This window comes from Zosterops lateralis (genome assembly GCF_965231275.1).
Source record: "Zosterops lateralis genome assembly, chromosome: W".
In the NCBI taxonomy this organism is placed as follows: domain Eukaryota; kingdom Metazoa; phylum Chordata; class Aves; order Passeriformes; family Zosteropidae; genus Zosterops; species Zosterops lateralis.
In genome coordinates, this window is record NC_139801.1 from 5,453,984 (window position 1) to 5,480,833 (window position 26,850).

The window sequence follows — 26,850 nt, forward strand, 5'->3', positions numbered from 1 at the left end:
GACAGAGTCAGAATACAACTTGACACCCTATTGGTCAGGGTGTTGGTAGCAGTCCAATAAAAGAATGGTGGCTGCAGTTCTCCTCGAGTGACAGATGTGGTTCTATTGAAGCAGTGATCCTGTAGAAGGGTGTAGTTTTCCTCTGAAGGTCCAGTGGTGGTGAGATGGATCCAGTCTTCCTCTGGGAATCCAGTGGAAACAGGTTGTCCTGGTGTTCTGACTCACAGAATTTATCCAGGTAGGAATGCTGGGCTCCTCCTGCTGGGTGGAGCATCTCACAATGGGATGATGTAATTTTATCAATCATGCAGTGAGACTCAATGTTCCATTAACAGAAGATATCCCCTGGAGGGAGGATGGGTCATGGAAGTGATAAAGAACACTGCTCCACTTGGTTTTAACAGCTGGCCCATTAACAGATCCCTCCCGCCTCCCCAGATGGTAATAGAATACATACTTTTGGTTACATCTTGCATTGCAACCTAAGACAATGTATTATATACTATATATACTTTTATATATATCAAAGATATTTATATATATATAATTATTTTAGAGATATGTATATTTATGAATAATATGTATTTTTCTGTATTATATATTCAATATTATGTAAAAATATATATTTGTAAATTTTTAATCTATATTTTAGAGAGATCTATATGTTTATATAAATATTCTGGATATTATACATATCATATATTTAAGTTCTATATATAAACCATATAGAAATAATGAGCATTATGTAGACCAGTGTTACATGTTGCTTTATATAGTGTATATATATAAATATAGCACAATATATAAAATAAACATATAATATATATTTTATATTTTTATATATGCAATGTAATATATTAATGATCTATATATTGCATAATACATAATATATATATAGTATAAATATATATATTTAAATACATAAATATAGCACTACACATAATATACATAAACTATATATTATATATAGGAATATACATATAAGATACATAATAATAATATAAATATTATATATTTATATAAAATATATATGTAAAATATATGTAGATAGAGGTATAGCTATAGATATGTGTATGTTTATAAAAGACAGCTATGATACACGTGAGAATTGTTGTGCATTATAAATTGCTTTGTATCTTTATTATAGATTATACTATACCTAGTATAAAAAATATATAACGTAATATATTGTATCTGTTATACTAAATAGATATATTAATGTATTCTATTCTCTAGAGACTCTACACAAGGTGAGGTGTTGACACACATGGTTAGAAATTAGGAGGTATTGATTAGAAATAGACATGGTATTGCTTAGTAGCTGCTGCATGTTTTACAGTATTAGTTGCTTGTGAGAAAAAGACAGGGCGTATATGCGAAAGCAGCAGGAAGGAATGCAAGGATAGGTGATAAGGAGAGGGATGTTCAGCGGAACAGGACAGAAGTATGCTGAACTCCCAAGGATACTGAGATAATGGAGCTCCTTGGACCTCCAGAACTAGAGGACATCAGCCTTATGGTTTGGACTCTGACCAAACAACCAGTGAGCATGCACAAGAAGATGGGGTGAGAAGGTCACCCCGAGGAAGACCACATTACTTCATCATCTATGACCACCGAGAGGACCACCAGAGACAAGTGCCTAGGCACAAAAGACTAATAAGAGAATTAGCATATGAAGCTGGATGGGGAGAAGCCGGGGAATGAATATGCATAAGGAGTACTGTGAAACTTGGTGCATATGTAATGATTTAGAGGGTAAAAGAGAACGCAGGAGAGCGAGTGAGTTCACATGCCTTTGGAGGAGCTATCCCTGTGCACGCAGCTGATGAATAAACTACACACCTACTTTAAAACTCACTTTGTCTTTGAGTTCTAGAGTTTTCCACCCATCAATCTGAGCCTGTGCATGCAGAAACCAGATTGGGAGGGTTGGTCCTATATGGAACATGTAATTAGAAATAATGTCCTGATATAGCAGCACAGCCCATATCCACAGCAGTTATAGAATGGTGCATGAGGCAATAATCAATAAAGTACCAATAGACAGTGCAGCTCCAAACCCTGCTGTGATTGTTCTACAGGAGGTGTTGTTATAAATAGAAATGAGTTTCTGAGGGGTGCATTCTAGATGTGGCTGTTTAAATGCATAAATATAAAATATTTTAAAAAATTAACATGAGAGGGTATCACATAGTTCTATTTATATAGAAATCTATAAATATGAACAATGTATTTGTAAGAACAGGGTCTTTGAGAGCGTTGGTGTGGTCAATTAAAAAAAAAACCACATTATTTGGTTTATATGGGTGTGGTGGTTTAGCAAGAAAGTGATTTTTCAGAAAGTTGTAGCAAAACCAGTCAGTAACTGGCTTTAAAATTGACAGCTAATATAGCCACTAGAGAAATTATATATCTCTCCAAACACACACAGGGTTAAATATCGGAGGATCCCGGGAAACTGCCTTTTTTCCCCTCCCTACCTTGGAAGAGGTAATCTGGGCCTGGCTCCCGGGGGGGGGGGGGAATCTGGGCTTGGCTGGCCCCTGCCCAGGACAAGCTTTTCCCGGGAAGCTGCTGAGACCAGTGACTCCCAGGCTGGGGGAAAGGAGGAAAATATACCCCTGTCCCAGCCTGGATTGGTTTCCGGCAGCTATAAAATATCCTACCACTAAGCTGCGAGGGCCGAGACTCCTCCAGTGACTCCTGGGCAAAAAAAAGAAAAAAAGAGGGGAAAAGCCCAGCTGCTCAAGAGCTCAAGAGATCGTGCAGCTGAGACCAAAGGCGGCCCTGCAGCTGGGCAAGGGGCCCTGCAGCTGGGCAAGGGGCCCTGCAGCAGCCAGAACCCAAAGACTCTGTCCCAGCCCAGTGATGCCTGATCCTACCACCTTCGGTCACTGCCAAGAAGAACCATCATGCCCTCTATAAACCTAAGAAAGATGTTAACTCTTTCCTTACACAAATAAAACTTTCAAAGCACTAATCCTTCTCAGAGTGAGGAAAAGGACAGTGAACCATAAAAAAGCACTGCATTCGACAAAAGTCAATAAAAAAAGAAAGTTAAGTCCTAAGTAAGAAAAAGGATGCGTTACCTCGTTTAAGCTAAACTTCTCTTATAAACCATAGTAATAAACTATAATATATTAAAATATCCCTTTAAACCATAAAAAAATACATTTTAAAAAGATGATTATTCAAATTTATAGATTTGAACAAAAGTATCTGTAATTGACTAAGTAAATATTAAATTAGTGGCTGTGATCCTGTGATCCCATAAAATGTTTGAACAGAAAGAGATAAGAAACTCTCTGTATCAGTAAAGAAGTAAAAAAAAACCTCTGCTCCATAAGATAAAGAAAATCCTTTACCTTTAAAGTTGCTTATCTTTAAAATGACACCCCAAAGTGTTTGTGACCTATATGCAATCATAAAAAAGCTACTAAGAGAAAAATTCACAGTTCACAAAATTTTTTCCAAGCAGCTGTAGATTTATAACATAAGACACCAAAAAACTATTTTCATATAGCAATGTCTCCATAAAAGTTCTAAAAGACTCCTCTCCCTAAGAACTAATAAAAATTATTTTTAAATAGTGAAACTAAAAATCACAAGTTTTATTTCTTTGTTACTAGTAAGAAAGTAAACAGTTTATAAGAAAAGCGTTTTAAAAGTTTCATTTTAATTCTCATTCTTTTCTTTTAATGTATGTTAATAAATCTATCTTTACACCCCTTAAAATTTAAGCCTACTTTACTTTTTCTCTTAATCCTATCTCATAATAAAGTTCCAGTAAACACTCAAACCACTACAGTGGGCAAATGGTCAGTGCTGCAACTTAAAATTTGGTGTGGGAGAGGGGCTGAGACTGTAAACACAGGGACCTATAGAAATGAAGAAATCACCAATAGGTGGGTGTTGGAGTCCAGGGCACAGGGAAAATCCCTCAAATTGCCCTGGGGGCTTCGAGACCCTTGCTGGGACCCCAAGAAAGCAGTGCCTTTGACCTTAGTCCATGGGAAAAACTCCCAACACTTATGGATGAAATGAAAACAACAAAAATTTAAATTAGATAGTAGTTTAGTTTGTCACAGGGTGAAAATTTCTAGTTTTGGATTTTTAGAATGGAAGTAGATAGGAACAAGATGGAGAATTTTGGGCAGAGCCTTAAGTTCTTCTTCGACTCCATCTTCTGCTGTGACGGTGGCACAAAGACATTGGTAGAATGGATGTGATGTAGAAAATTGCGTGTCCATAATTGGTAGTGATTATTGGTATAAAACTGTAAATATAGTACGTTTTAAGAGTTAATTGGATTAGAAACCTTTAAAAGACCTTGAACACCAGGTCTCGTGTTCTTGGCAGCGGTGTCTTTCAGCACACTAAGCTTGGTGTAGGGCAGTGCGCAGACTTTTGAGATAAGAAATTTAATAAACTCCTTTTAAAACCGAGCTGCAAGTTCCATTCATCTTTTAAACCCTGGCACAGGAAAAAAACCTAATTAGGGGGATCTTAGACTCGAAATACAAGAGGTGGGTGTACAATACAAGTGTATAGGAATATTATATATAAAAGGTGTTTATATAAAGGTATTATATATTTGTGTTGGTTTAGCACAGATGGTGAGGTGCAATTGGTGGTTTCCTTTGAATTGACAACCAAAATAGCCAATTGCATGCAGGGATACACCTCTGGGAAACACACAGCCTTAAAAGTTAGAAGGAAGGCTGGGATCGCTCTCTTGCTTCCGTCTTCACAAGAGGTAAGGCTGGCCTGGCTCTCTCCTTTGGGGGTCCGGGATGGCCCAGCCTGTCCAGGCCCGGGCCTTCATGGGAGGCCCGCCTGGCCCGGTGGCTCCCAGGCCAGGGGAGGGGATGACATGCCCCCATCCCGGCCTGGATCGGTTTTTTAGCAGCTGTAAAACACCCTGCCGCTCCCCTATGGGGGGAGCTGGCCCAAGGCCTGGCCATGGGCCTGAGCCCTTTCCCCAGCAGGGGGAGGGGAGCCTGCAGCCTGCGCCTGCTCCAAGCTGGGCCCACCCTGAATGAGACCGAGGGGTGGGGGCAAGGAGCCTTTCATCAGCCGGGCTGCTCTGAGATCTGTCAGCCTGAGTTTTTCCCCCATTCCCGTGGCTTTTGAAAATCCTGGCTGCTGCCCAGCAGAGTTCACATGACCACTGCAGGCCTGGGCAAGTTTTAACTCTTTCCTGCCAACATGAAGCTTTTAAGAGTTAACTCTTCCCAGAGAGAGAGAAGAGAGACAGAGTAAACATAAAGAGGACGCAGCATACCAGTCAGATGGAAAAAGTGAGTGAAAGATTAATTAGAGGAAAGATGAAGGAGTTGCCTGTTGGCTGAACTTTCTCATTTGAGCTATGGAACTGAACTCTGTTGGTAAATTGTCCTTTAAATCATGGAAAAAATATGCATTTGGGGAGATGATCTGTGGATTTTTGAGCAAAGGTGTTTGTGATGGACTGTATGAGAAGCTCTCCCACCAGTGAAAGAAGTGAGAAGACATCTCTGTTCCTTGAGATGAGAAATCCTTTCCTTTGAAGTTGCTTATCTTTAAAAAGTGACACCCCAGATGCCTGAGTTCCACGACCCATAAGCAGCTTGGGAAACTGCTAATGGGAGGAAACCACATGGAAGCAGGTTTTCCCCTTTCTGTGAGAGTTCCAACCCACAAGAGAACTTTTCTAGGTTGTCAGTGGGAGAATTCCATGGTAAACAAGAGACTCCTCTCCTGAAGAATTGATGAAAGACTATATTTAAATGGTCAAACTGACTGAATGTCACAGGTTTTGTCTCTATGTTGTTTGTAGGAAAGTGAACACCTGTGGGGGGAGGAGAAGGGTTTTGAAAGTTTCCTTTCCTTTCCTTTCCTTTCCTTTCCTTTCCTTTCCTTTCCTTTCCTTTCCTTTCCTTTCCTTTCCTTTCCTTTCCTTTCCTTTCCTTTCCTTTCCTTTCCTTTCCTTTCCTTTCCTTTCCGTGTGTTAATAAACTGTTTACTTTTAAGTTGAGCCTGTTTTGCCTTTTTCTCCCAGAATTCTATTTCCCAGTTAGTGAATAAATTTGGCGAATGTGAAACCACCACATTAAATGGTGCGTTGGCCGGGAAACCAAACCTAAACCACAACATTATATACAAAAGTTATTGATATATATTACATGTATTATTATATCTATTTATATGTATTACTATATATATTTCTATATATTATGTTTTTATAGATTTATATCTTTATTATATATTGATATATATATTGTATATTGGGATATAAAATACATTAATTATATGATTGACATTATAATTATTATATATTAAATAATGTAGACATTATTTAATATACCATAAAAATATAATTTATATATTAAGTGTTTCTGTGCATGCATAAACTACTGTGTATTCTCTATATATATATGCTATATTCTATATATTTTATATATGTGTGTATGCAAATATGTATGTATATATAAATATCTATGTATGTGTATAGAAAAATGTATATATATATATTAAAAAAATAAGTGTCTGGGTGAGTTTTGAGTGTACAAGGCAATTACATGTGTGTGTATATGATAAATATCTAACACATTGTCCTGGTTTAGGGCAAATTTGGGAGAAAACCTCTGAGTGGGGTCCCTCCAGAATAGCAAATTCAAGTGGCCCCTCCCCCAACTGGTTCAGGAAAAGATTTCCTTGGAGAAAAGTGGAAAAAATTATTTAACAAGCAAAGTATCTACAAGCATAAAAAATTAATAATATGAAACAATAAAACCTTTTGCTGTTCAAAGAGATGGCAAATTCAGAAAGTCCTTGTTGTGGAGTGTAGCTCGGCTCGCTCAGTCTCTTATCAGTCCCTCTGGTGCTGGAAAATGCCGAGGCCCAGGCCTCGGTGGGCCACAGGTGTGAGCTCCTGGTGCTCTTCTGGGTTTTCAGTCCAGAGCATGTTTGAACAGTTCCAAGAAAAGGAAAGAAAAAAACAGTCTAGGGAACTTCTCTGCCTCAGCCAGCTAAAAAATAACTAAAAGCAAAGGAGATCTCTGTCCCACTGTCTGTCCGTGCTGCAGACAACACAGTCCAGGAGAAGAATGTGGAGGAGTGAGTGCAGTTTCTGGAAACAAACTCAGTGCTTCTCTTTCTCCGTGCTTCTCTCTCGGAACCAGTCTTAAAGGTGCAGAACACAATATCCAACGTAAACAGAATAGAGGATTGGGGATACAAGCATCATAAAGTCACCCTAGAACACACATATATACACATATATGTATGAAATATACAAATATATATAAACAATATATGTAAATATAGGTGTGTATATATAGATTATATAAAAATTAATATTAAAATACATAAAAAATATAGAAAATACATAGAAAACCCCCTGCCTCCTCCCCCAGGTGTGTGCACAAGACACTAAGGCTGGGTTACAAACACTCTCCACTTTATTTCCACACTCCTGAGGGTCAAACGGGGCCTTCCTGCCCATTCCCACCATCTGGAGTCCATGTGAATCCCACAGGAAAAGCTCAATGAATCCCACAGGAAGGGCTTCATGAATACTATGGGAAGGGCTGTGGGCCCTCACAAGGCATGATAGTCGTCATCATCCTCATGCTTCCTCTTAAGCGGGTTGGGGTCGGCGGCGCTGGGCGGGACCATGTTAGTGGTGATCAGGATGTTCTTGGGGCTGATCAGGGATGGGTTGATCAGGACGTTCTGCACCATGGGAGTGGTGGGAGTGGCTGTGGGAATCATGGAAAGGGTTCACTGAGACCTTGGAGCAATCCCTGCATTATTCCAGGCTCATAAAGCACCGCATTACCAGAACGTTCCAGGGGGTTCAATCCAAGAGGGAGGATGGGGAAATGCTGGAGGGGATGAGGACACAAGGAGGAGAGGGAAAAAGGAGCCAGGGTGGGAGGGAGCTGCCCAGGATGGCGATGTTCTGGCTGCCACTGCTGAGCTGGGAATGGGAATTAACACTGGAAATTCCTGGAATGAGGGAAAAGGGAAGAAATTCCCACACCAGCTTGGCCAGAGCAGCTGTGGCCACCCCATCCCTGGAAGTGTTTCAGGCCAGTTTAGAGCAGCATGGAAGGTGTCTCTGTCCATGGCAGGGGGTGGGACTGGATGAGCTTCTCCCTCCCAAGCCAGGCACCCTGTGGCTGGTGTGATTATCCCTGTTTCCATCCCCAGGAATCCCAGGAATACCTGACTTCCCAGCGGGCTGCAAGGATGGGATCTGGACAGTGAAGTGCTGCCCCGCCAGTGACACCGGCGCTCCCACCTTGGCTGACAACGACACAGTCTGGGCTGAGGAGGTACCTGGATTCAACATAACCCCACCAAAATAAATCCAAATAAATCCATAAACACTCCTAAAACTCCCTCCCAAGTGGAACCTGTTATTAGACACAGTGGGAATGCACGGGAACACAAGGACACCAGATATAAGGAGTCAGATTTCCAGGCAGAGCTGCACATTTCTCATCTCCCCACATTTACCTCAAGCTTATGGAATTCCAGACTATAAACACACACTAATTTTTAGGGCACAGCTCTAAATTTTAAGGTCCTTTTAAAAATGGATCTTTCCCAGTGCTATTTAATTCAGCATCATACTGACATTGAGGAAAACAACCCTAAATTTAAGTAAAGAATTTATCACAAATACAGAACATCTGTAATGCATTTATGTTTAAATGTTAGTGTAATAATAAAGATTAATTTATGAAATTAACTTCCTGATGCTGTCAAACAATATAAGGTCAGGCAGTCCCTGACATTCCCTCAGGGTCTGAAAAGTGCTTTAAATTATTCCTCTTTATTTTTCCTTCCTAAAATAAAGGTGGAAATTTCCTGTGGAGCTGTTTCCCACCCAAAGTGGGAGTGCTGGGCCTGCTGCTGACAGCGTCCACATTCAGGCGAGGGACTGTGATCCTGCCTGCTGTGGAGGAGACCTGTGGGGAGAGAACCAGGGAATCAGGGAATGGCTTGGAATAAACAGGAAAGTCTCCCCCACTGAGGCATTCAGGGCTTCCCAGCGAAGGAAATATTTTCCCACTAAAGCAGTAACAACTGAGGTGGAAGTAAAAAATACTTTTTAATATCTACACCAAAGCCTGACTTGTTGTTGTGGTTTGAAAGCAAAATGAATGAGAGGCTCCAAGTCAGAGATATAATTAAATAACAAGAATGGTAAAAAGGTAAAAGTAAAATAAAATAAATGCAATAACACGAAGGACCACTGAGAGAGTCAGAATACAACCTGAGCAGGATGGTGGAAGCAGTCCAGGTGAGGTGCTCTTCCTGAAGCAGTGATCCTGTAGAAAGGTCTGGGAGCTCTGCTCCTCTGGAAATCCAGTGGATAAGTGCCCTTGCACTGTCCCACATACCAGCTTATATCCAGGTGAGAATGCTTGGCTCCTCCCCCTGAGCAGAGCATCTCACAATAGCATGAGAAGTGTGAAATGGGTCCTTGATGGCCCATTAACAGAGATAACCCCTGGAGGGAGTTACCTGTGACTCATGGGCCATTAGCAGGAGACACCCCAAAAGTCATTAGCAGAAGACACCCCAAAGGCGTTAATGGGCCATTAGCAGAAGACACCTCAAAGGTCAGTAGCAGAAGAGGCAGGGGGCTTGGGAAAACACTAGCCCACCTGGTTTCAACAGTTCATGAAGATGGTGATAGAATAAATACTTTGTGTACATCCTACACTGCAACCCAGGACACTTGTGCCTCTGACAACCTGACATTAAACCTGACAGTTCTTCCTGGACATCAGGAGGAATTTCTTCATGGAAAGGATGTTCAGGCATTGGAAGGGGCTGCCCAGGGAGGTGTTGGAGTCACCATCCCTGGTAGTGTCCAGGGAATGATTGGACATGGCACTCAGTGCTCTGGTGGGGATCGGGCACAGGTTGGATTTGATGATCCTGGAGGGCTTTTCCAACTTCAATGATTCTGGGATTCTGCAGTATTTCTTTAACACTACAATATTCCCATACTTTAAATTTTCCCATATTTTAACATTTCCCATATTTTAAAATTCCCATTTAAAATCAACCAACAACAATTTGCAAATCCAGTCTGGAAACATCTGAGTTGATGCGCATAGGCCAATATTCACCCACACCTTTCAGAGGTGTGGAAAACTACAATTTAGCACCACTCCCAACCCCTGAGCAATCCTTACCTTCTTCTGCAGGGATTTGAGGCGGTAGTTGGGGGCAGTCAGGCAGTACCTGTCGGGCGGCAGCCATGGGCCCAAGTAGGGCTTGATCAGCATTAGCGGCGTCTGGTTCTTCTGCCGGGCAATGTCCAGCAGGAACTGCAGAGAAATGGCCACAACCCCGTGTCCTGCCCTCATCCCTGTGTCCTGCCGGCCAGCCCCGTCTGGGATGCCCAGCCCTGGCTGTATTCACATCCCGGGGCGGGGGGGATGTGAAGGACTGGTCAGTCTGGCACTGGATCGCCAGGTGCACGTCATCCACATCCACGCTTGACTTCTTGGCATGGCTTGAGTAGATCTTGGCATCCTCCAGGATCATGGTCACATATCCTGGGTGATACAGGCTCTGGGTTGAGGCTGGGTTAAATGAAATACTCCCCATCCCCATCCTGATCTCACCCGGCTGGCACTGAAAATTCTGCGGCCTCCGGGTACTGCTCAAACTGCCCGTGGGCAGCGTTGGATGGGATAATGGGAAGGAATTCTTCCCTGTCAGGCCCTGGCACAGCATGCCCAGAGAAGCTGTGGCTGCCCCTGGATCCCTGTAAGTGTCCAAGGCCAGGCTGGACGCGGCTTGGAGCAACCTGGAACGTGCCCCTGGCCAAATCATCCTGGGATTTGTGATTCTGTGATTACTTTTAAAGTGTCACAGAATTACAGCTGGAAAAGGTCTCCATGGTCACCGAGTCTGACAAGGGAGCCCCCGTGGAAACATGGATTCACAGAGCACTTTGTTGCTCCAGACAACACATCCTTGCTCCACCCGGGATTTCCCCGCGCACTTCTTGCCCGGCCCCGCTTACTGTAGGCGAACTCCAGCATCTGGTTGATGACGTGCGGCTCGTACTCGGTGATGCCCATGTCCTTGAGGATCTGCGCCATCACCTGTGGGGGGGACACAGGCACCGCTCAGCCGCCCAAACCCCTGGTCCCCCCCAGTCCCGTCTGGATCCCCCGGGGCCCCGCGGTACCTGCGCGTCTTTAGGGGCACTCTTGGGGTACACCATCTTGGCCACCTCCATAGTTTTCGGTCACGTGACACAAGGGGCGTGGCTACGGCGGCCGGGAGGGAGGCGTTACTATGGAGGCGTGGCCTAGTGTGGTTGCCATAGAGATGGGGCCTGGCAGGGCAGAAATTCATTTTACTATAAATATTCATGTAGGCCAACGGATGCACAGACCAAATCTGCTGGATTCAAGTGACTGCTTTCCCACTCCACCTGCTGCAGACAGCACAGTGTCCCCCATCTGCCCTGTGGTGATGCAGGAGGGGATGTTTTGTTATTTCATTAACAGTTCTGAAGTCCCTTTTTAAATTGTCAGCATTCCTAGGATTAACTAAAAATGACAGTGTGTTCCCACTGTTCTGAAAATGACAGGTTCCACTTCAGAAGCAAATTTAAAAGCTTTTTAAAGCTGGTTTTCATGGTAGATGTCTGGATTTGGAAGCCATTTAGAGCACATTCCATGTGAGTTTTGTCAAAGTTTCTCACTTTCTGAGGCAAAACAGAAGCAAAAATAAAGTTTTGTTATGATTTTGTCAGGCAGGTTGTGAAAAACGAGGTTCACTTTTTGGTAAATTTTAAGAAATATGTTTAATAAAATAATTAAGACATTTAGGAGATTAAAAAAAAGCCAAGTACAGCCGGCCGGGTGACTCGGCATTCAGCCAAGTCCACACTTTGCTATCTCAGAGACATTTTTTAAATACCCTTCTTATCACAACAGTTTATGAATATTCATATAATTCCATAAACTAGTTTCCATATTCCAGGAACTGTTTTGCATGGTCCCTGCTTGGGTCCGCCTTTTTAGAGCATGCGTGTTTTGTGGCTGTGTCTTTATTATCACCTCCAGCTTGGGCCTTGGTCCGTGCTTTCTGCAGGTGGTAGATGCTGATAGTTGGTGTATCAGTAGCAGAGTCTTCTTTACATGTTCACTGGATGTTATCCCAACCAAACAGACAGTTTAAGCATACTTACATCAACTACTACCACTATGCCTAATCTTCTTTTACTAATAGCAGAAATAAACTTATCCTATATCCTTACTATGTTATTAATCATATAGCACACATCTTGCAAAAAGCCAATTTTATAATACACATTTATAACAAACCCCACTCCTTCTTTTATAATTAATTTGGCTTTGAGCCATATTCCTTGTTTTCTAGCTTCCATTATTTCCTCTTATGGACACTTACTTTCCAACCAGTCACCACTGGTCCTCGAGTTTTCCGCAATCTAATATTTTCCCCATTATGAATACAATTATCTAATTTGGATGGGTTATAACAGTGACTGTTGATATGGGTATGTGTAATAAGAAAGGAACCTGGGTGTCTTTTCATCTAGAACTTTCAATAGTATCTGTAGCATGATTTTGCCAATATCCTATAAGGCAAAAGACAAAGAATGAGTGAAGTGACAGAAAAAGGAATAACAGAGGTCTGGTATGGCTTATACCTCCACCCTCCATGCCTATGGGGTTGCTACCCACAGCAGGAGTATATGATCTTCTTGGTGGCAAGTACAGCAGCCAACCCAGTCTTGCCCTCTATTTCCTTGTCAATTCTTTTTGTTTGTTTGTTTGTTAGTTTTCAGACAAATTGCTTTTGACATTTTTAACCGTAATTCTCTCCACTGTTCCTCAGGTATTTCCCACTCAACAGGCACTGGTAATCCCCATTTACTGGGATATATGTACACATGCATCACTAAAAGGCAGTAAAGTCTTTTAATCCAAAGGCCAGCTGCAAAGCCTTTTTAGAACTGACAATTAATTATGCTGGCCAGAGCTGCACTTCGAGTAAAACTGCATCTTTAGTTCAGCTATTCCATGTACTGTGACTTTTCTGCATGATCATTTTACTGAAATTAGGGTGTCATCTTCCTCTCTGGGGAATCACTTCTGATACCATTTAATTTTTGAAAGCTTCCACCTTTTTAACTGTAACTAGGATTGAGGGACAGGTTAAAAGGAAATTTAAAGAGAGAGAAAAAATTTTACTCAACAAAAAAATAACTTAAACTACAGAGTGAAAAAAACCAGAAACTTCTTTTACCTCTTTACTTCTTTCTTTTCTATTGAAGTATTTATGGACTAGTCTTAACTTGTTAACTTAATAAATATTCTGATGTTAGAGCTTTATCATATTGAAGGTTTCTGGTGGGCAGATCCTCTGCTCAGCCTATTCTTAGGGCAGGAAGACAATGAATTCTTGCTATTCTAGAAGATTTTCCTTCACTATTTAGGAGAACTTAGAAAGAAACATACACTATAGGATTTATTTCTATCTAAGGCAAAAACACTCACTCAATTTGACATGCATTGATTTGAGAGATTAGATACTCCTTAGAAACTTCCATGAGAACCCCCTTTGACAATTAACACCACCAGTTTTGTGAGATAGGTCTCATCTGCAACCAGCTAGAAAACTAAGTAAAAACTTCCAAAACAGTTTCTGCAAAATTTAGAGTAACTTATCAAGCAGGGAAATAAACGAAATTACTAAAAAAATTTTGCATACACCACAATAATATTTCCAAGCAGCAAGTATCTTGTCATTCATACTATCTCTCCTTATACTCCACAAGAAAATCTGACATCTTCTTATATAAAAAAAAGAAAACCAAAACACCTTCAAAAGTCTCTTAACAAAGACACACAAAGAACTGCCCAAAAAAGAAAAAAACCAAAAAAACCTCTCAACCAATACCTACATCTCAACCTCTGTCTAAGAGGCGAATGACAAAGTTTTTCCACCTTATAAAGTTATATAATCAGTACCTTAAATTATTTTTGATCCACCCACTTGAAGAGCAAATCTTTATATCTCTTCTCATGACTTCTAAATAGTAGAAGAAAAATTTGCTCTTGAGAATAAACCTGACAGAACTAGATTTCTATCAGTAATTATCTGTACCTTTTTGTGGGGACAACACTGCCAGCATAACTCAAGAATGTCCCCTATTGGTTACAAATATCTGCATGTTTGTGTGTATACACAAAGGAATCACAGCTACTGTATTAACTCTGACACAGTACCAGTTTAGTTGAAAACTCTTTCCTTAATTCTCACTCTGCCGGGTAGTAGTTCACCCTATATTTTGTGAGCACTAACATATCCTCTTGGTATTTCACATAGGTGCTCTTCTTTGCCCTCCTTCTTTAAACAAGACAGATTAATAAGTAATAAAATGTCTTTAAGTTAGTATGAAAGAACTACCTTAAACACACACAAAAATAGGGAAAATAAAAGAGGCAAAAACCCCCATATTGTTTGTTCTGTAAGATATAAAACCTAAAATAAATTAGCCAAAATGTTAGGGATATGGAGCCAGTCCTCTTCTTGTGATTTTCATGTACCTGCAATATTATACAGTGGAGTGACATAAACACTTTCAAAAAACAATATTACATATTTCAATTTCAATTCCCCACACTTGTAGAATTACTTGAAAGTCCATTTTCTTTGTAGCTGTGAAGAAACAGAGGTAGGAGGATTTGACAGACCAGACTGATTTTTAAGTGTTATGCAGAGAAGTAAAACAGAGAAAGTCCTTTGTCCAAAACTTCCAAATTTACTTGAGTCTTTTCCAGTTCATGACCACTCAGCTCTGTTTAAAATTCAACTTGGTTTCACCTGGTTTAGATGCTACAGTTCATCTTTGGGTTCTCTTGATTTTGCTGATGTTAATTCAAAACTTGCAGCTTTAGTTTTTCAGCCATACCGCAGCTTCAGTTGCCTGCAATACCTGAAAAAGCATCTTCCCACTGTGGGGTTAAAGAACTTCCCCTCCCATTGTGCAATTGTAAAGCTATACCCTTTTAACATTAATTTCTCTTTATTTCATAATTTAGACATTATCTCATAGGGTGTTACTTTCAGGTTCCAATCTGGGTTGCATTTGGACTCCCAATATACATTTTACTCATGGCATTTGAGCATTAATTTTGTTTAAAAAAATCCCAATAACAAAAAAAAATCTAATTTCATCCATAATTCCTTCTTCTTCTAATTCCTTCTTATCAAACACCAGAACTCTCACAACTCTTTTGACTCCAATCTCCTGTTCCATTAAAACTATTCCTTCCTATTTCTGAGGTCATCCCCCCAGCATTTGATGTCTTATAGCTATCTCTTTAGGCAATTTCAATGTCCCCCCCAAAAAAACCCACCAAAACCCAAACCAAACAAAAACAACTTCTAAGACCTCTAAAAATTTCCAAAATTTTCAAAAAAACCTTTCAAGACTTCTAACATAAGACTTCAAGACCTCTAACATAAGACTCTCATGTATCAACCCTTTTCCTTTTTTTTTTTTTTTTTTTTTTTAAATTTCTGACTTCTGAAGAAGTCAAAGGGTCATTAAAAAACCCTGTGCTTCCCCCTCCATAGGAACTTCTAGTAATGGAAATAAATTAATTGCTTTATCCCAGTTTTCCTGTTTTGTAACCTTATGTTGGTATGGTGTTCCCCCTTTAAGAGAAGTCCTCTGGCCAGTAGCAGCTGTCATTACATGGGGACAGTGGCAAAGGCAGGGGTGGCTGCGCCTGGCAGAGAGGGAGGGATGGGGCAGGGGTCCGCCCCGGGGCTGAGTCCTCCAGGAAGAGGAGGCAAAATTTTCAATACATCTAAGCATTTTTCTTTTTTTTTCTTTTTTTTTTTTCTTTCTTTTTTTTTTTAAATTTTTTTTCCCTCTTGCTCTGTCTTTGGGGTTTCTGATAATTTAAAAATTCTTATCCCCATAGGGTCCATGTCTCCTTTCCAGCAGGCAGCATACATATATATATATATATATATTTTTTTTTTTTTCTCCTCTGGATTAAACGGTTCTTTTGAATTTACAAATATATTTAAAGCCTGACAAATCCATCCTTCAAAAGAACCATATCTGGGCCAATAAATATGGTCAGACCTTATTTCCCTTTTTGTCCATTCAATCATACAGTATTGAATCATCTTTACTTTGTCTTTTTTTCTTGTACAAGGATCCAGATCCCAATTTGCTAACATAACTCCCAAAGGGCTATCTTGGGGTATTTCTACTGGCAACTCTTTTCTTTGCTCTTTTCTTAAACTCTGATTTTTACTAAGTTTCTGTCCCACTTTCAGGATTTTATCTAGTTATTGCTTGGTCTCTTTTCTCTTATCTAACAGCCTGAACACCACCTTTTCCCTTTTTCCCCTCACCGCCGAGGCACAGAAAACTCATTATCTCAGTAGTACAGTACCATGTGTTGCATGCACTGTCTTTCAAAACAAAAATTCCTTTTCAGCAGTCTATATTACACATACATTCACTCAAGAACAACAACAACAATAAAAGCTCTTTAAAATGAATTTTCCCATTAATCTGTAAAACTGCATTAATCCTCTTTTTTTTAAACAGCCCTCTTTTTCTCCTAATTTTTCCTAGGTATGTATTATTCCCCAATCAGTAAACATTTTACACCTTTTTTAAAGTCACATTCTTTTCTTTAAGATTTTCTTACAAACCATCAATACATTTTCTCTCTTTTTCTAAGAGGATTTTTACTTTTGCCAAACTTTCATTATTCTTCTGCTATAGCCTTCATTCCCAATAATATTCTTAGATCTTTTCCCAACACATTAAGACACAATTCAGGCGTTAATAATATATTTCCCATCCATATGTTGGTATTTCTTTTAATTACTATGTTTTTTATAATGGATGCTTCAAACTTTTTCCCTTCTGCAGTCACTATTTCTGAGATTTCTTTACTTACCTTACATCCTATGGGGTTTTTAATGATGCATGTTTTCTCTGTTTTAAGATCAACTGAAAATTGGAATACTTCCTCTTTAGGACCTATTTTTAAAGTCACTAAAGGCTTTATAAAATATTCATCTCTTGAAAACCAAACTCTTTGTTTTTCTTTTAGATGTAACTCTGTCGGAGTTTGGTTTTCTCCCTTCTTTCTGTCTTCAAAACTCCAATCGAGACAATTTTGGATTCTAACTAGGCTTCCTGTCTCAAAGAGAAAGTCATTCATTACAGATGTAAGAACAGAATCTGTTTCATGGATTAATTCTTCTAAGGCAGAGGGGAGAAAAACAGGACTCCACGCCGAGCCCTCCAAGAACGAGGGGGTGTGAACCACCTCTGTTGTAACATAAGCAGGTGAGGACAGGGCTGCGGGGAAAGTGGACGGCGGTGGAGTGGTCGGAGTCAATGGGACCCCCGGTGTGGCAGGCGGAGCGGCCGCGGTCAGGGCAGCCAAGGCTGGGTGAGACCGAGCTCTCGGTGGGTTTAGGGCTGACGCGGGGCCGAGGGGAACGGGAGCACAGGCGGCGGCGCCAGTTGCGGGCAGGGGCAGGGGCGGGCAGGCAGCAGCACAGGGGCTAACGCTTCAAAGAGACCCCAATCCTCCTCCTCCCCCTCCCATTCCGCTTCCCGCGTTTCTGTCATTACAAACAACCTTCTTGAACCTGAATTCTTCATTAATTCCCTCACAATTCCCCCTCTCTGTGAGCACAACTCCTCAGAATTCCACTCTGGCCTACAGTTCCCCTCTTTCCATTCAGACATTTTAACCCTTTCAACAATTCACTTCTTTAACACAAATAAACTCCACAACAAGCACACCTCTTCAGCTGTACTTACTTCTCCTTACACAAAGACAACACAAAAAGATTGGTACTTATTATTATTATTATTATTATTAGTTGGTATTTACTCAGGTATTTGACTAACCCCTAGATGTTCTTAGATTATCACACTTTTCAAGCCTTTAGTGTTCCTCAACCTGGCAGCCTTTTTTAAAGCCCAGGTGTCTTGGACCTTACACCTGCAAGCCTTTTTTGTGTTTTTATCCTCAATCTGGCAAAAAACCAAAAATACCTATATTTGGCCAAACTCTAAATGCTCTTGGGTCTTACGTAACCCTTTTAATTCAGCAGCAAGTCTAAGTGTTATCGGATCCTTTGCTTGACTCTCAACCACGGAACATTATCCCATTTTTCCCAGTGGTTTGTGCCACGGAAATCTTTGCTCTCTTCCTTTAAGGGGTCCAACCCCTTTTCCTGGGACCCCTGTCCCGGACCAGGGGGTTCAAACGTTTTCCCCCCCCAGTATCCCGTTTTCCCAGTGGATTGCATAGGAAAACTACTGGCTCCCTTCCTGAGGGGTCCAACCCCTCCCTGGGACCGTCCCAGCCACCCAGGGTGTTTTACAACCCCTCTTTCCCTCGGGACCCTGTCCCAGCCACCAGGGGGTCACATTCACACTTTTTATCTTTCGCTTCACCTCTGTACTGGCCGTTTCCCTTGCAAGATAATGAACAGCATGAGAAGCCACACCACACTCGCTTCACCAGTCTGGGGTACCCAGCCAGTGTCCCATTCACACACCACACAGACCCCCTTTAACCCGCTCCCCTGAAAAATACTTACAATCCGTTTTCTTTCTCAGGTTCTTCATGCACGAGGTTTTTATGGAGCAAAAAATACTGCAGTTTTAGGGAGCCTTTTCCCTTTTTCTTACTTGCTTTTTCTTTCTCCTTGCTTGTCTCTTTGGATGTTTACCTGCAATCCCCAATTCTCACCAGGAAAAACAAAGTTTTGGGCCGCCAAAAACCCAGGTGGGGCGCCTCCCTTGCTCTGGATTTCCTGGGGTTTCAGGGACAAGGTATATCCCAGCAAGAGCCCCCAAATTGTGAAAAACTAGGTTCACTTTTTGGTAAATTTTAAGAAATATGTTTAATAAAATAATTAAGACAATTAGGAGATTAAAAAAAAGCCAAGTATGGCTGGCCGGGTGACTTGGCATTTAGCCAAGTCCACACTTTGCTATCTCAGAAACATTTTTAAAATACCCTTCTTATCACAACAGTTTATGAATATTCATATAATTCCATAAACTAGTTTCCATATTCCAGGAACTGTTTTGCATGGTCCCTCCTTGGGTCCACCTTTTTAGGGCATGCGTGGTTCGTGGCTGTGTCTTTATTATCGCTTCCAGCTTGGGCCTTGGTCCATACTTTCTTCGGGTGGTAGATGCTGATAGTTGGTGTATCAGTAGCAGAGTCTTCTTTACATGTTCACTGGATGTTATCCCAAGCAAATAGACAGTTTAAGCATACTTACATCAACTACTACCACTATGCCTAATCTTCTTTTACTAATAGCAGAAATAAAAACTTATATTCTATATCCTTACTATGTTATTAATCATATAGCACACATCTTGCGAAAAGCCAATTTTATAATACACATTTATAACAAGGTGATTAGCAATGTTCCAGAAGCAGTTGCAATGTGCTATTATAATCCGGGATGGTCCGACTGCAGCCAGGTCTGGAGGCAGAGCATGTGCTGGGGACTCCCATCTCAGGTCCTCAGGGACAGGGAAAACCAAGAGCTGCTCCCTCTGATCTGCCCTGCGGAACATTCCAGCAGCAGCTCTGATGTTCTCCATCCATACCCGCGAAGCACCTGGATCAGCCAACCTGGATAGAGACATCCCAATCCCGCCTTGGGCTTGGGGGTGCCGGGATCAGCCTGGGGGAATAGGAGCAGCCCCACGGCTCTGGCAGCACTTGGAGGAGCTGGAAAACCCTCACTCAGCACAAGGGGCAGGCACAGAATTCCTGTGCTAGAATTCCTGTGCTGAGGCAGCTCTGAGGCCAAGTCATTTGACTTCCATGAGTCAGAATGTGTTACACAAAAACATCCTGGGAGGAGGGAGGGAGGAGGAATTCCAGACATTGACCTTAGACAACAAACAAAATCCACTTTTCTTTCCCTTTGTTTTAGGAAAGATGGGGAGAGGAGCTCTTCAGCTCTTCCACAGGTTGGGATCAGGCTGGAACTCAGCACATGGAGCTGTGGGCTGTCACACCATTTATTCCCGAGGCAGGAAAGAATTATGGTTTGCACTTCTGTGGGGCTCAGGATTTATCCCTAAACCCAGTGCATGACTCTTCTGCCTCCTCTGTGCCACCTTCTCCACAGGTGACTTTCCACGCTGGGAAGTACAACCAGAAGCTACTTGCAGGATTTCTGTGAGGAAAGCAGCAGAAGAAGACAGGGAGAGCCAGTTCCCACAGGGCAGCTACCAGTCCCCAGAGCCACAAATGCCTTCTGGCCATGGATGCTTCTCCTCATGGACAGTCCTGTGGGGCACAGTCGTGCTGGGAATCATGGGATCAGTGAGGTTGGAAAAGCCTTCCAAGACCATCGAGTCCAAGGTGTGCCTGATGTCCACCTTGTCACCAGCCCAGAGCACTGTGCCACATCCAGTCCTTCCTTGGACACCTCCAGTGATGGGGACTCCATCACCTCCCTGGGCAGTTCCGATGTTTAACAACCTTTTCCATGAAAGAATTCCTCCTGATGTCCAACTCAACCCTCCCCTGGAGCAGCTTGAGGCCGTTTCCTCTCATCCTGTCCCTGTTCCCTGGCAGCAGAGCCCAACCCCCACCTGGCTGCACCCTCCTGTCAGGGAGTAGTACATAGCCAGAAGGTCTCCCTGAGCCTCCTTTTCTCCAGGATAAATGCAGAAAGACACATTCCATGGGCACCACACTCCAGCCCAATGGAAGAGCAGCCACCCTTCGCCTCTGCTCAGACACTGGGGTTGTTTTCAGCATTGGAAAACAGGAAATGGGGTCATGGTGTGTCCTGACCTGGTGCCAACTCCTCTGTCTGCCATGGGTTGTTCATCCCGGGTAGCTGCTGGTCAGCTGGGAATCATCTGTTGGAGAAATCAGGAGCATAGCCTGGGCACGTGGCTTGGCTCAGGGTGCAGGATTTAAATCCTATAAATTTTAAATCCCTGGAAGTGTTCAAGGCTAGGATGGATGGGGCTTGGAGCAACCCGGAATAGGGAAAGGTATCCCTGTCTGGCAGGGAGTGGAACAAGATGAGCTTTCAGGTCCCTCCCAACCCAACCCATTCCATGATTCTATGAAATTTCACTGGGAATTTCTTCCCAGACAGGATTTGTTGAGGTGTTCAGGGTGCAGCCACGCAGAGCCCTGGCACAAGGACAGCTTTTCCTATTGGGAGGTGTCCAAATCTGCAAGAACAACCCCAGCCAGAGCTTCTGCCTCTTGGAAAGGGCAGCAGGAATCTCCTAAGACATAAATTTAAAAAATCCCAGCTGATTCTTTATAGTAAATTTAAGAACATATACTGTATGTTAGAAAGTATTCCAAGTAGTACTTTAAAATATATAAGATTGCATTTTAGAAGACATTTAGTGAACACTGAATGCTGGGTCTGTTACCCTTTTGCATATATCTGAGCACCACAAGTATGAAAAACTTTCGGCATACTCAGAAGAAAAACTAGAACTAGCCTAAACAGCAAAAGAACAGAGTAATTACCATACCGAGTGCAGATGGGTAGGGTCAGTGAATTAATATGTATGAAGGGGGACCACAGAATGTCATGCATATGTAAGACCTCAGGAAATAATAAGAAGGGCACGTTCCCTGGTGGGTATGCATGTCTTTGGTGAAATTATTCCCCACACATCTTGACGTTGATAAATACATACCGCTCTACCAACTACTATTAGTTGTGGAGTTCTTTCCGCGGCGTTTCATCTCCCTAACGTCAGATCTGGGATTTTCTGGACAATGAGGTGCCTGTGCTCAGCTCTGACCTTTCCAGCATCAATCCCACACTATTTGGCTCCACAAAACTCTGGCTTTTGAGCAGTCCTTGGGAGCAGAAGAGCTGCAAAGAGCCGAGCTCGGAGGAGGAGGAGGTTTGTCTTGTAGCTGACATCTCTCTCACTTCTGCTAGAGCCCCATTCTCAGGTTCTGGAGGAATTCTGAGGACTGTGGCAGGACACATCCTGCAGCTGGGTGTCCCTGCTCCCTTTGGCCCTGAGCTTCCAGCTTCCCAGAGCGTTGCCTTGGGATTCCCTCATGGTGATCTCCACTCCCCTTGCCTCCTCCAGCCCAGCATTTTCCAGTTCCTCATCCCTGATCTTTCCTGAAGTGGAAAGTTTATCCAGGCTGTGTCCAGCTGTCTCATTTGGAATGATGGTCAAATAAAGCCTTTCCCATCTTATCTTCATCAGATCATTAAGGCACCGTCAGGAGAAATGCCACACTCAGCAGCAAATGCTGGGGAAGAGCTCAAGGGGGAAAGGCCCTGAGTGAACACAAAATTATGGAAAATCAGTGATCAGCCCCAAATGATTCAATTTCCAGTATCAAAGAACTGTTCTATCTCACCTGGGAACTCCAGGTCCTTCCTGCAGCGTGAGGAGAAATGGAAGTGATATTCCAAGGGTCCCAAGTTAATTCAGCTCTTAATGACACTGAGCATGTTCCCCTCCCTTAAATTACACATGACACAAGTGAGACTAAATTCCACAAAACCACAGGAGCTCGGAGTCAAATTTGAATACGTTAGTATTATTTATTAGCTGTATTAAATATATTATCTATTTGATAGTTACAATTTAGTAATACAATGCATGGCAGCTTTAACATACATTTGAGATACCTCAAAATGATAATACAAGAAAACTGAAGATATCTAAAATACATTAATGCCATGAGGGTACATCCTTCTGGAATGGACAACAGCTGATGGAAAATCCATATTGCAGTATAAATCCTGGATATTTTCTGGAAATATGAACATTTTGTGGCAATTACAAAAGGATTTGATTTCATTTTTTACCAGTGGTGACTTGTTAGTATTTAGTCTGCGATCCTAATTTCAGGACTATTATTGCCAAATAAACCTCTACCAGTTGGTTCTAAGGAGTTAAGAAAGAACCCTTTGGCAACAGAGATTTGCTGCAGGCAGTTTATCTGCTAAAGGGAGACTATGAGAAAAATAAAGACAGATTATAAACTCTTCTGCAAACTAGAGACTAATATCTGTATAAAACTGACACTGGAGGGAGAGATTTCTATGATATAATAAATGATTAACTTAAAGTTCTGCTACAAGTAGAACAATACATTCAAACATACGTTTTTTTTTTTCTTTCCAGGACTTTTAATTAAAATAAATAGAGTACAAAAACAAAGAGTACATTTTGAAAAGATTAATTTCAGATTGCACCATCAATCTACTGTGAAGAGGATTAAGTGATACTAGGTCATAATTTAGGTTTTCCACATCTGAAATACAACACAATGCCTCAAACTCTAACACAACATTATTCCTCAACTGCTGTAGGAGAAAGACCCTTAAAAGTGATTAATTAATTACCAGAAACACATTGCCTGTAGCTCTGTCACATCCACCCTCCCACCCACAAGTGCATCGCTCTGATGGCCAAAGTGGAGCCATAGACTTTGCAAAATATCCTAAATCTACCGTTCTGTGGCATGTTCCAAACGCTGTTGGCAAGACCCATCCTGAAACATTGGAAATTTGTGAGTTCCAGCTTTCAAAAGCTTTGATCTAACAGAGCCAGGAGCTGCCAGGCTCCTCCTCAGGGATCCACAAGCAGATGGAACACAACAGTCAAATGTAGTGCACAGTGTCCACAAAAATATCCCCCAGCCAACCAGGACGAGTTTCAGACAAGTTCATAGCAGACTGAACATTCCCAACAGGAAAACCATGGAATGTGAAGCTGCTACCACTGGGATAGCAAGTTTAAAACATTGTATAAACATTATCTAAAAAGGGTTCTCTCACGTACAATTTGCTCATTGGGGTTAAGTTAGAAGGGCACCCAAAGCAGGCTGAATGTTTTATTTTTTAGGTTAATAATAGTACAAAAACATTTGCTCAGTTTGAGCCAAATAGTGTAACATTTATCATAAATGCACTCTTTCTCCTTAAAGACAACTCCTGTGCTGTTCTGAGCACGCTGCACAGGGAATTACTTTTCTCTCAGGCACTGAGAGTGAAATGTGGATTGGGCCAAAGCTGCTCAGGACATCAGGAACATTCTGGGCAGAGCCTTTCCTGGGCATCCCAGCCGAGTGCCACGTCCTGCTGGCATTGGTTTGGATTAAAACCCTAAAAAACCCTGGCACCCTCTACTCCAACACTTGAAATGATTGTTACGGAATCCCAAGTATTAAAATAACTAAAGTAGTAATATCACTAAGTCAATATTCTGCTTTCTACAGACTATTAAATGTGGTATGCTCTAGTAGGCTCTGCAGTTCTGCTCTAAGCTCAAGCACTTGTGCTGCTGGATTTCATGGATATCAAACTACAGTGAAACCTGATGGAACAGCCATCACCTCCTGCTGCTCTGGTGGTCCTGGGAAAGGACTGTTCTAGCAATGCCTTCCCTCTCCAACTGGCTGGGATGGGGAGAGAGGAGTGTGCGCACCCTCCCAGTGTGCACCGTAAGGCAGTTGATTGCTGTTCTCTAACAGCTCACCCTGATTGCAGAGGCCCCAGGATCACCCTTTCTACAGGAAATCTGTGTCCAGCATTTGGAAAGGATCTGCCGAGCCAGCCTCGCCGGCAGCCAGCAGCAAGAGCAGGAATGCATGGAGCAAGGGGTTCCCAGCTAGGATTTCCATTGAACTACCCACCAACACCTCAGAGAGCTCTGTACAGACAGCTGAGCAGGGCCAGCTCTGCCCTACTTGATGACGAAGTACTGGATGACCACGGCGAAGAGGATGGCGACCACAGCAAAGCCGCAGAGCAGCGCGATGGCAATGATGCGCTCCTCGCGCAGCCGCTTCCCGCTCTGCGCCAGCTCGGCACCGGCCAGGGCGGCGGTGGCGGGGCCTGGCTCCCGGCGCTGGCAGCAGAACACGGTGCTGGGGCTGTAGGGGCCATAGAGCTCCGGGCAGCCCGGCAGGTCGTGGCACCGGCGGCCGGCGCAGATGCGCACGCGGTACTCACAGTTGGTCTGCGCGGCTGGCAGCCGGAACCATGGCTCGGGGCCCTTGTACACCTGGCAGGAGACAGGAGCCATTTCAGTCAGGAGTGCCTCACTCACCCACCACCAGCACCTGGAACTGCCTGTCCTGGTCCAGGGCTGTGTGCAGTGCTGAGCACAGCCTGAAGTTGCCCTCCTCTCCCCAGCTTCATAAAATCGCAGCTTAAATCTCTGGACAATTCATAATTCATTTAAGTTTCCTGCCACACCCCACACTGAGGTCTCACCTGGGCTGGAAGGCTCAGAAAGGAGAAAAAAATCATCCTGCATATTCTTCCTTAAAGCTCCTCCACCAAAGTGGACTCTGATTAACAGAGGCAGTGGTACCACAGACCACTAGGATTAAGAATCAAGAGCCAAAGGAATTGTTGGGAGAACAGGATAAACCAGTGCTCACCCACTTCACACTTTCTGAAATGAAAATTCTTCCTGTCACCTCCCCAAACAGAATTTCAACCTTCAAATCGTGGAATCACAGCATGGTTTGGGTCAGAAGGGACCTTAAAGCTCATCTCATTACACCCTCTGTCATGGGCAGGGACACTTTCCACAGGAAATATGCACATCTTTTTTTTGTAATAATTTTTCCCAGTAAAAAAAACCCTCACATTCCTGAATCTGCATAAAAGGTACCTGATCAAACTCTCTGCCAGCAGCAAGCTGAAGGATGTAAACAATGGAATCTCCTTTCATTGGCTGTAGAGGCTCCCATGTGATTTCAAAAGTGTTTTCTTCCAGCTGAATTGCTTTGGGTGCTGGAAAATAAAGTGATTTGTTGGTGTTTTAGAAAAAGAACAATGGTCTCTACAAATGTACAGTTGTCATGCTTAGAGGGAACTCATTCCAATAACTTAATTAAGATTTGTTTCTTTCTTTTTCTTCTATTTGACGACATGAGCTTAAAAAATGATCACTGTTATGTGTAGGTTACACTTGTTGGTCTTTTTGAGCTGCCAGGATGAGCCCATGTTTGTAAAGAGGAGCAGCACTTTCAAGTCACTACAGAACACAGCATTTCTGTCCATGTACAGAGCTGAAATTATGTTCTAACCATGGTTCAGTCAATTAATTTTGCTGCAGGCACTCAGCACTCTGACCTTCACAGTGACTTTAATTATGACCTTTAATGTCCATGTTAAAAAGTGAAGATCAGAGGAATTAACTGTGCCCTCATTTGCCTACATATTGCTGTAACTTTGATGGATAACCCTGCAAAATGCCTTTCCAGCTGAGCAAAGGTAGGAATGCTCAGTTCAAGGGGTGGAAGAGCTGCAGTGCAGGAGGTGATCACAACAAAGGAGCCCTTTTCACACCCAGACAAAGCCCCTCAGAGTGAGTTTGTGTCTCTGTCCCAGCAAAGACTGGTTGAGGGTCAGGCTGTAGGATCCAGTCCTGCCCACCAGTGCCTTGCAGCAGTTGCCAGGACAGTGCCAGCTCACCTTTGAGATGTGCAGGTGGAGACTTGGTTGTGGTGAAAGCACAGACCTCCGAGAAGGCTCCTTCCCCGGCGTCGTTGTATGCCTGGATGCGGAAATGGTATGTGGTGGATTCACTGAGCCTCTGCACCTTGTAGGTGTGACAGGGACCATTATAGACTGTCACAAACCTGGGGGACACAGAACACACACAGAGTTACCCAGCAGTCACCTATGTGTAGGGCAGTATCAGACCTGAAACACTCGGATTTGAGTTAAGGACAAAGAAGTGATGCTGCATTCCTGGTGTCCCAGGTTTCTTCCCACTGAGGCTGCAGG

General features: G+C 42.6%; 2 protein-coding genes across 11 annotated transcripts in view; both read right to left on the reverse strand.

The window, feature by feature from the left end:
• Nucleotides 1–4,741: 4,741 nt before the first annotated feature.
• LOC310922117 (transcription initiation factor TFIID subunit 9B-like) lies at nucleotides 4,742–11,276 on the reverse strand. 6 transcript variants are annotated; one of them, XM_083882488.1, is made up of 7 exons: nucleotides 11,210–11,276; nucleotides 11,042–11,123; nucleotides 10,203–10,337; nucleotides 9,272–9,355; nucleotides 8,215–8,328; nucleotides 7,589–7,745; nucleotides 4,742–7,240 (listed from the first exon to the last, which is right to left on the reverse strand). In XM_083882488.1, the coding sequence occupies exons 1-7, from the start codon at nucleotides 11,258–11,260 to the stop codon at nucleotides 7,228–7,230; spliced, it is 636 nt and encodes a 211-aa protein (XP_083738614.1). In that variant the 5' UTR covers nucleotides 11,261–11,276; the 3' UTR covers nucleotides 4,742–7,227. The 6 variants fall into 6 exon arrangements, with proteins under 6 accessions (XP_083738614.1, XP_083738613.1, XP_083738617.1 ...); XM_083882487.1 differs by having other exon boundaries at nucleotides 9,272–9,448; XM_083882491.1 differs by lacking the exon at nucleotides 9,272–9,355.
• An 11,340-nt stretch (nucleotides 11,277–22,616) lies between these two features.
• Nucleotides 22,617–26,850, reverse strand: part of LOC310922037 (fibronectin type-III domain-containing protein 3A-like) — a 39,382-nt gene continuing 35,148 nt past the window's right edge. For all 5 annotated transcript variants that reach the window (XM_083882329.1, XM_083882325.1, XM_083882326.1 and 2 more), the window contains 3 exons: nucleotides 26,536–26,702; nucleotides 25,730–25,851; nucleotides 22,617–25,111 (listed from right to left, as the gene is read on the reverse strand). In XM_083882329.1, coding sequence (XP_083738455.1) covers nucleotides 24,791–25,111; nucleotides 25,730–25,851; nucleotides 26,536–26,702 — 610 coding nt within the window. In that variant the 3' untranslated portion in view covers nucleotides 22,617–24,790. The remainder of the gene's footprint in view (nucleotides 25,112–25,729; nucleotides 25,852–26,535; nucleotides 26,703–26,850) is intronic.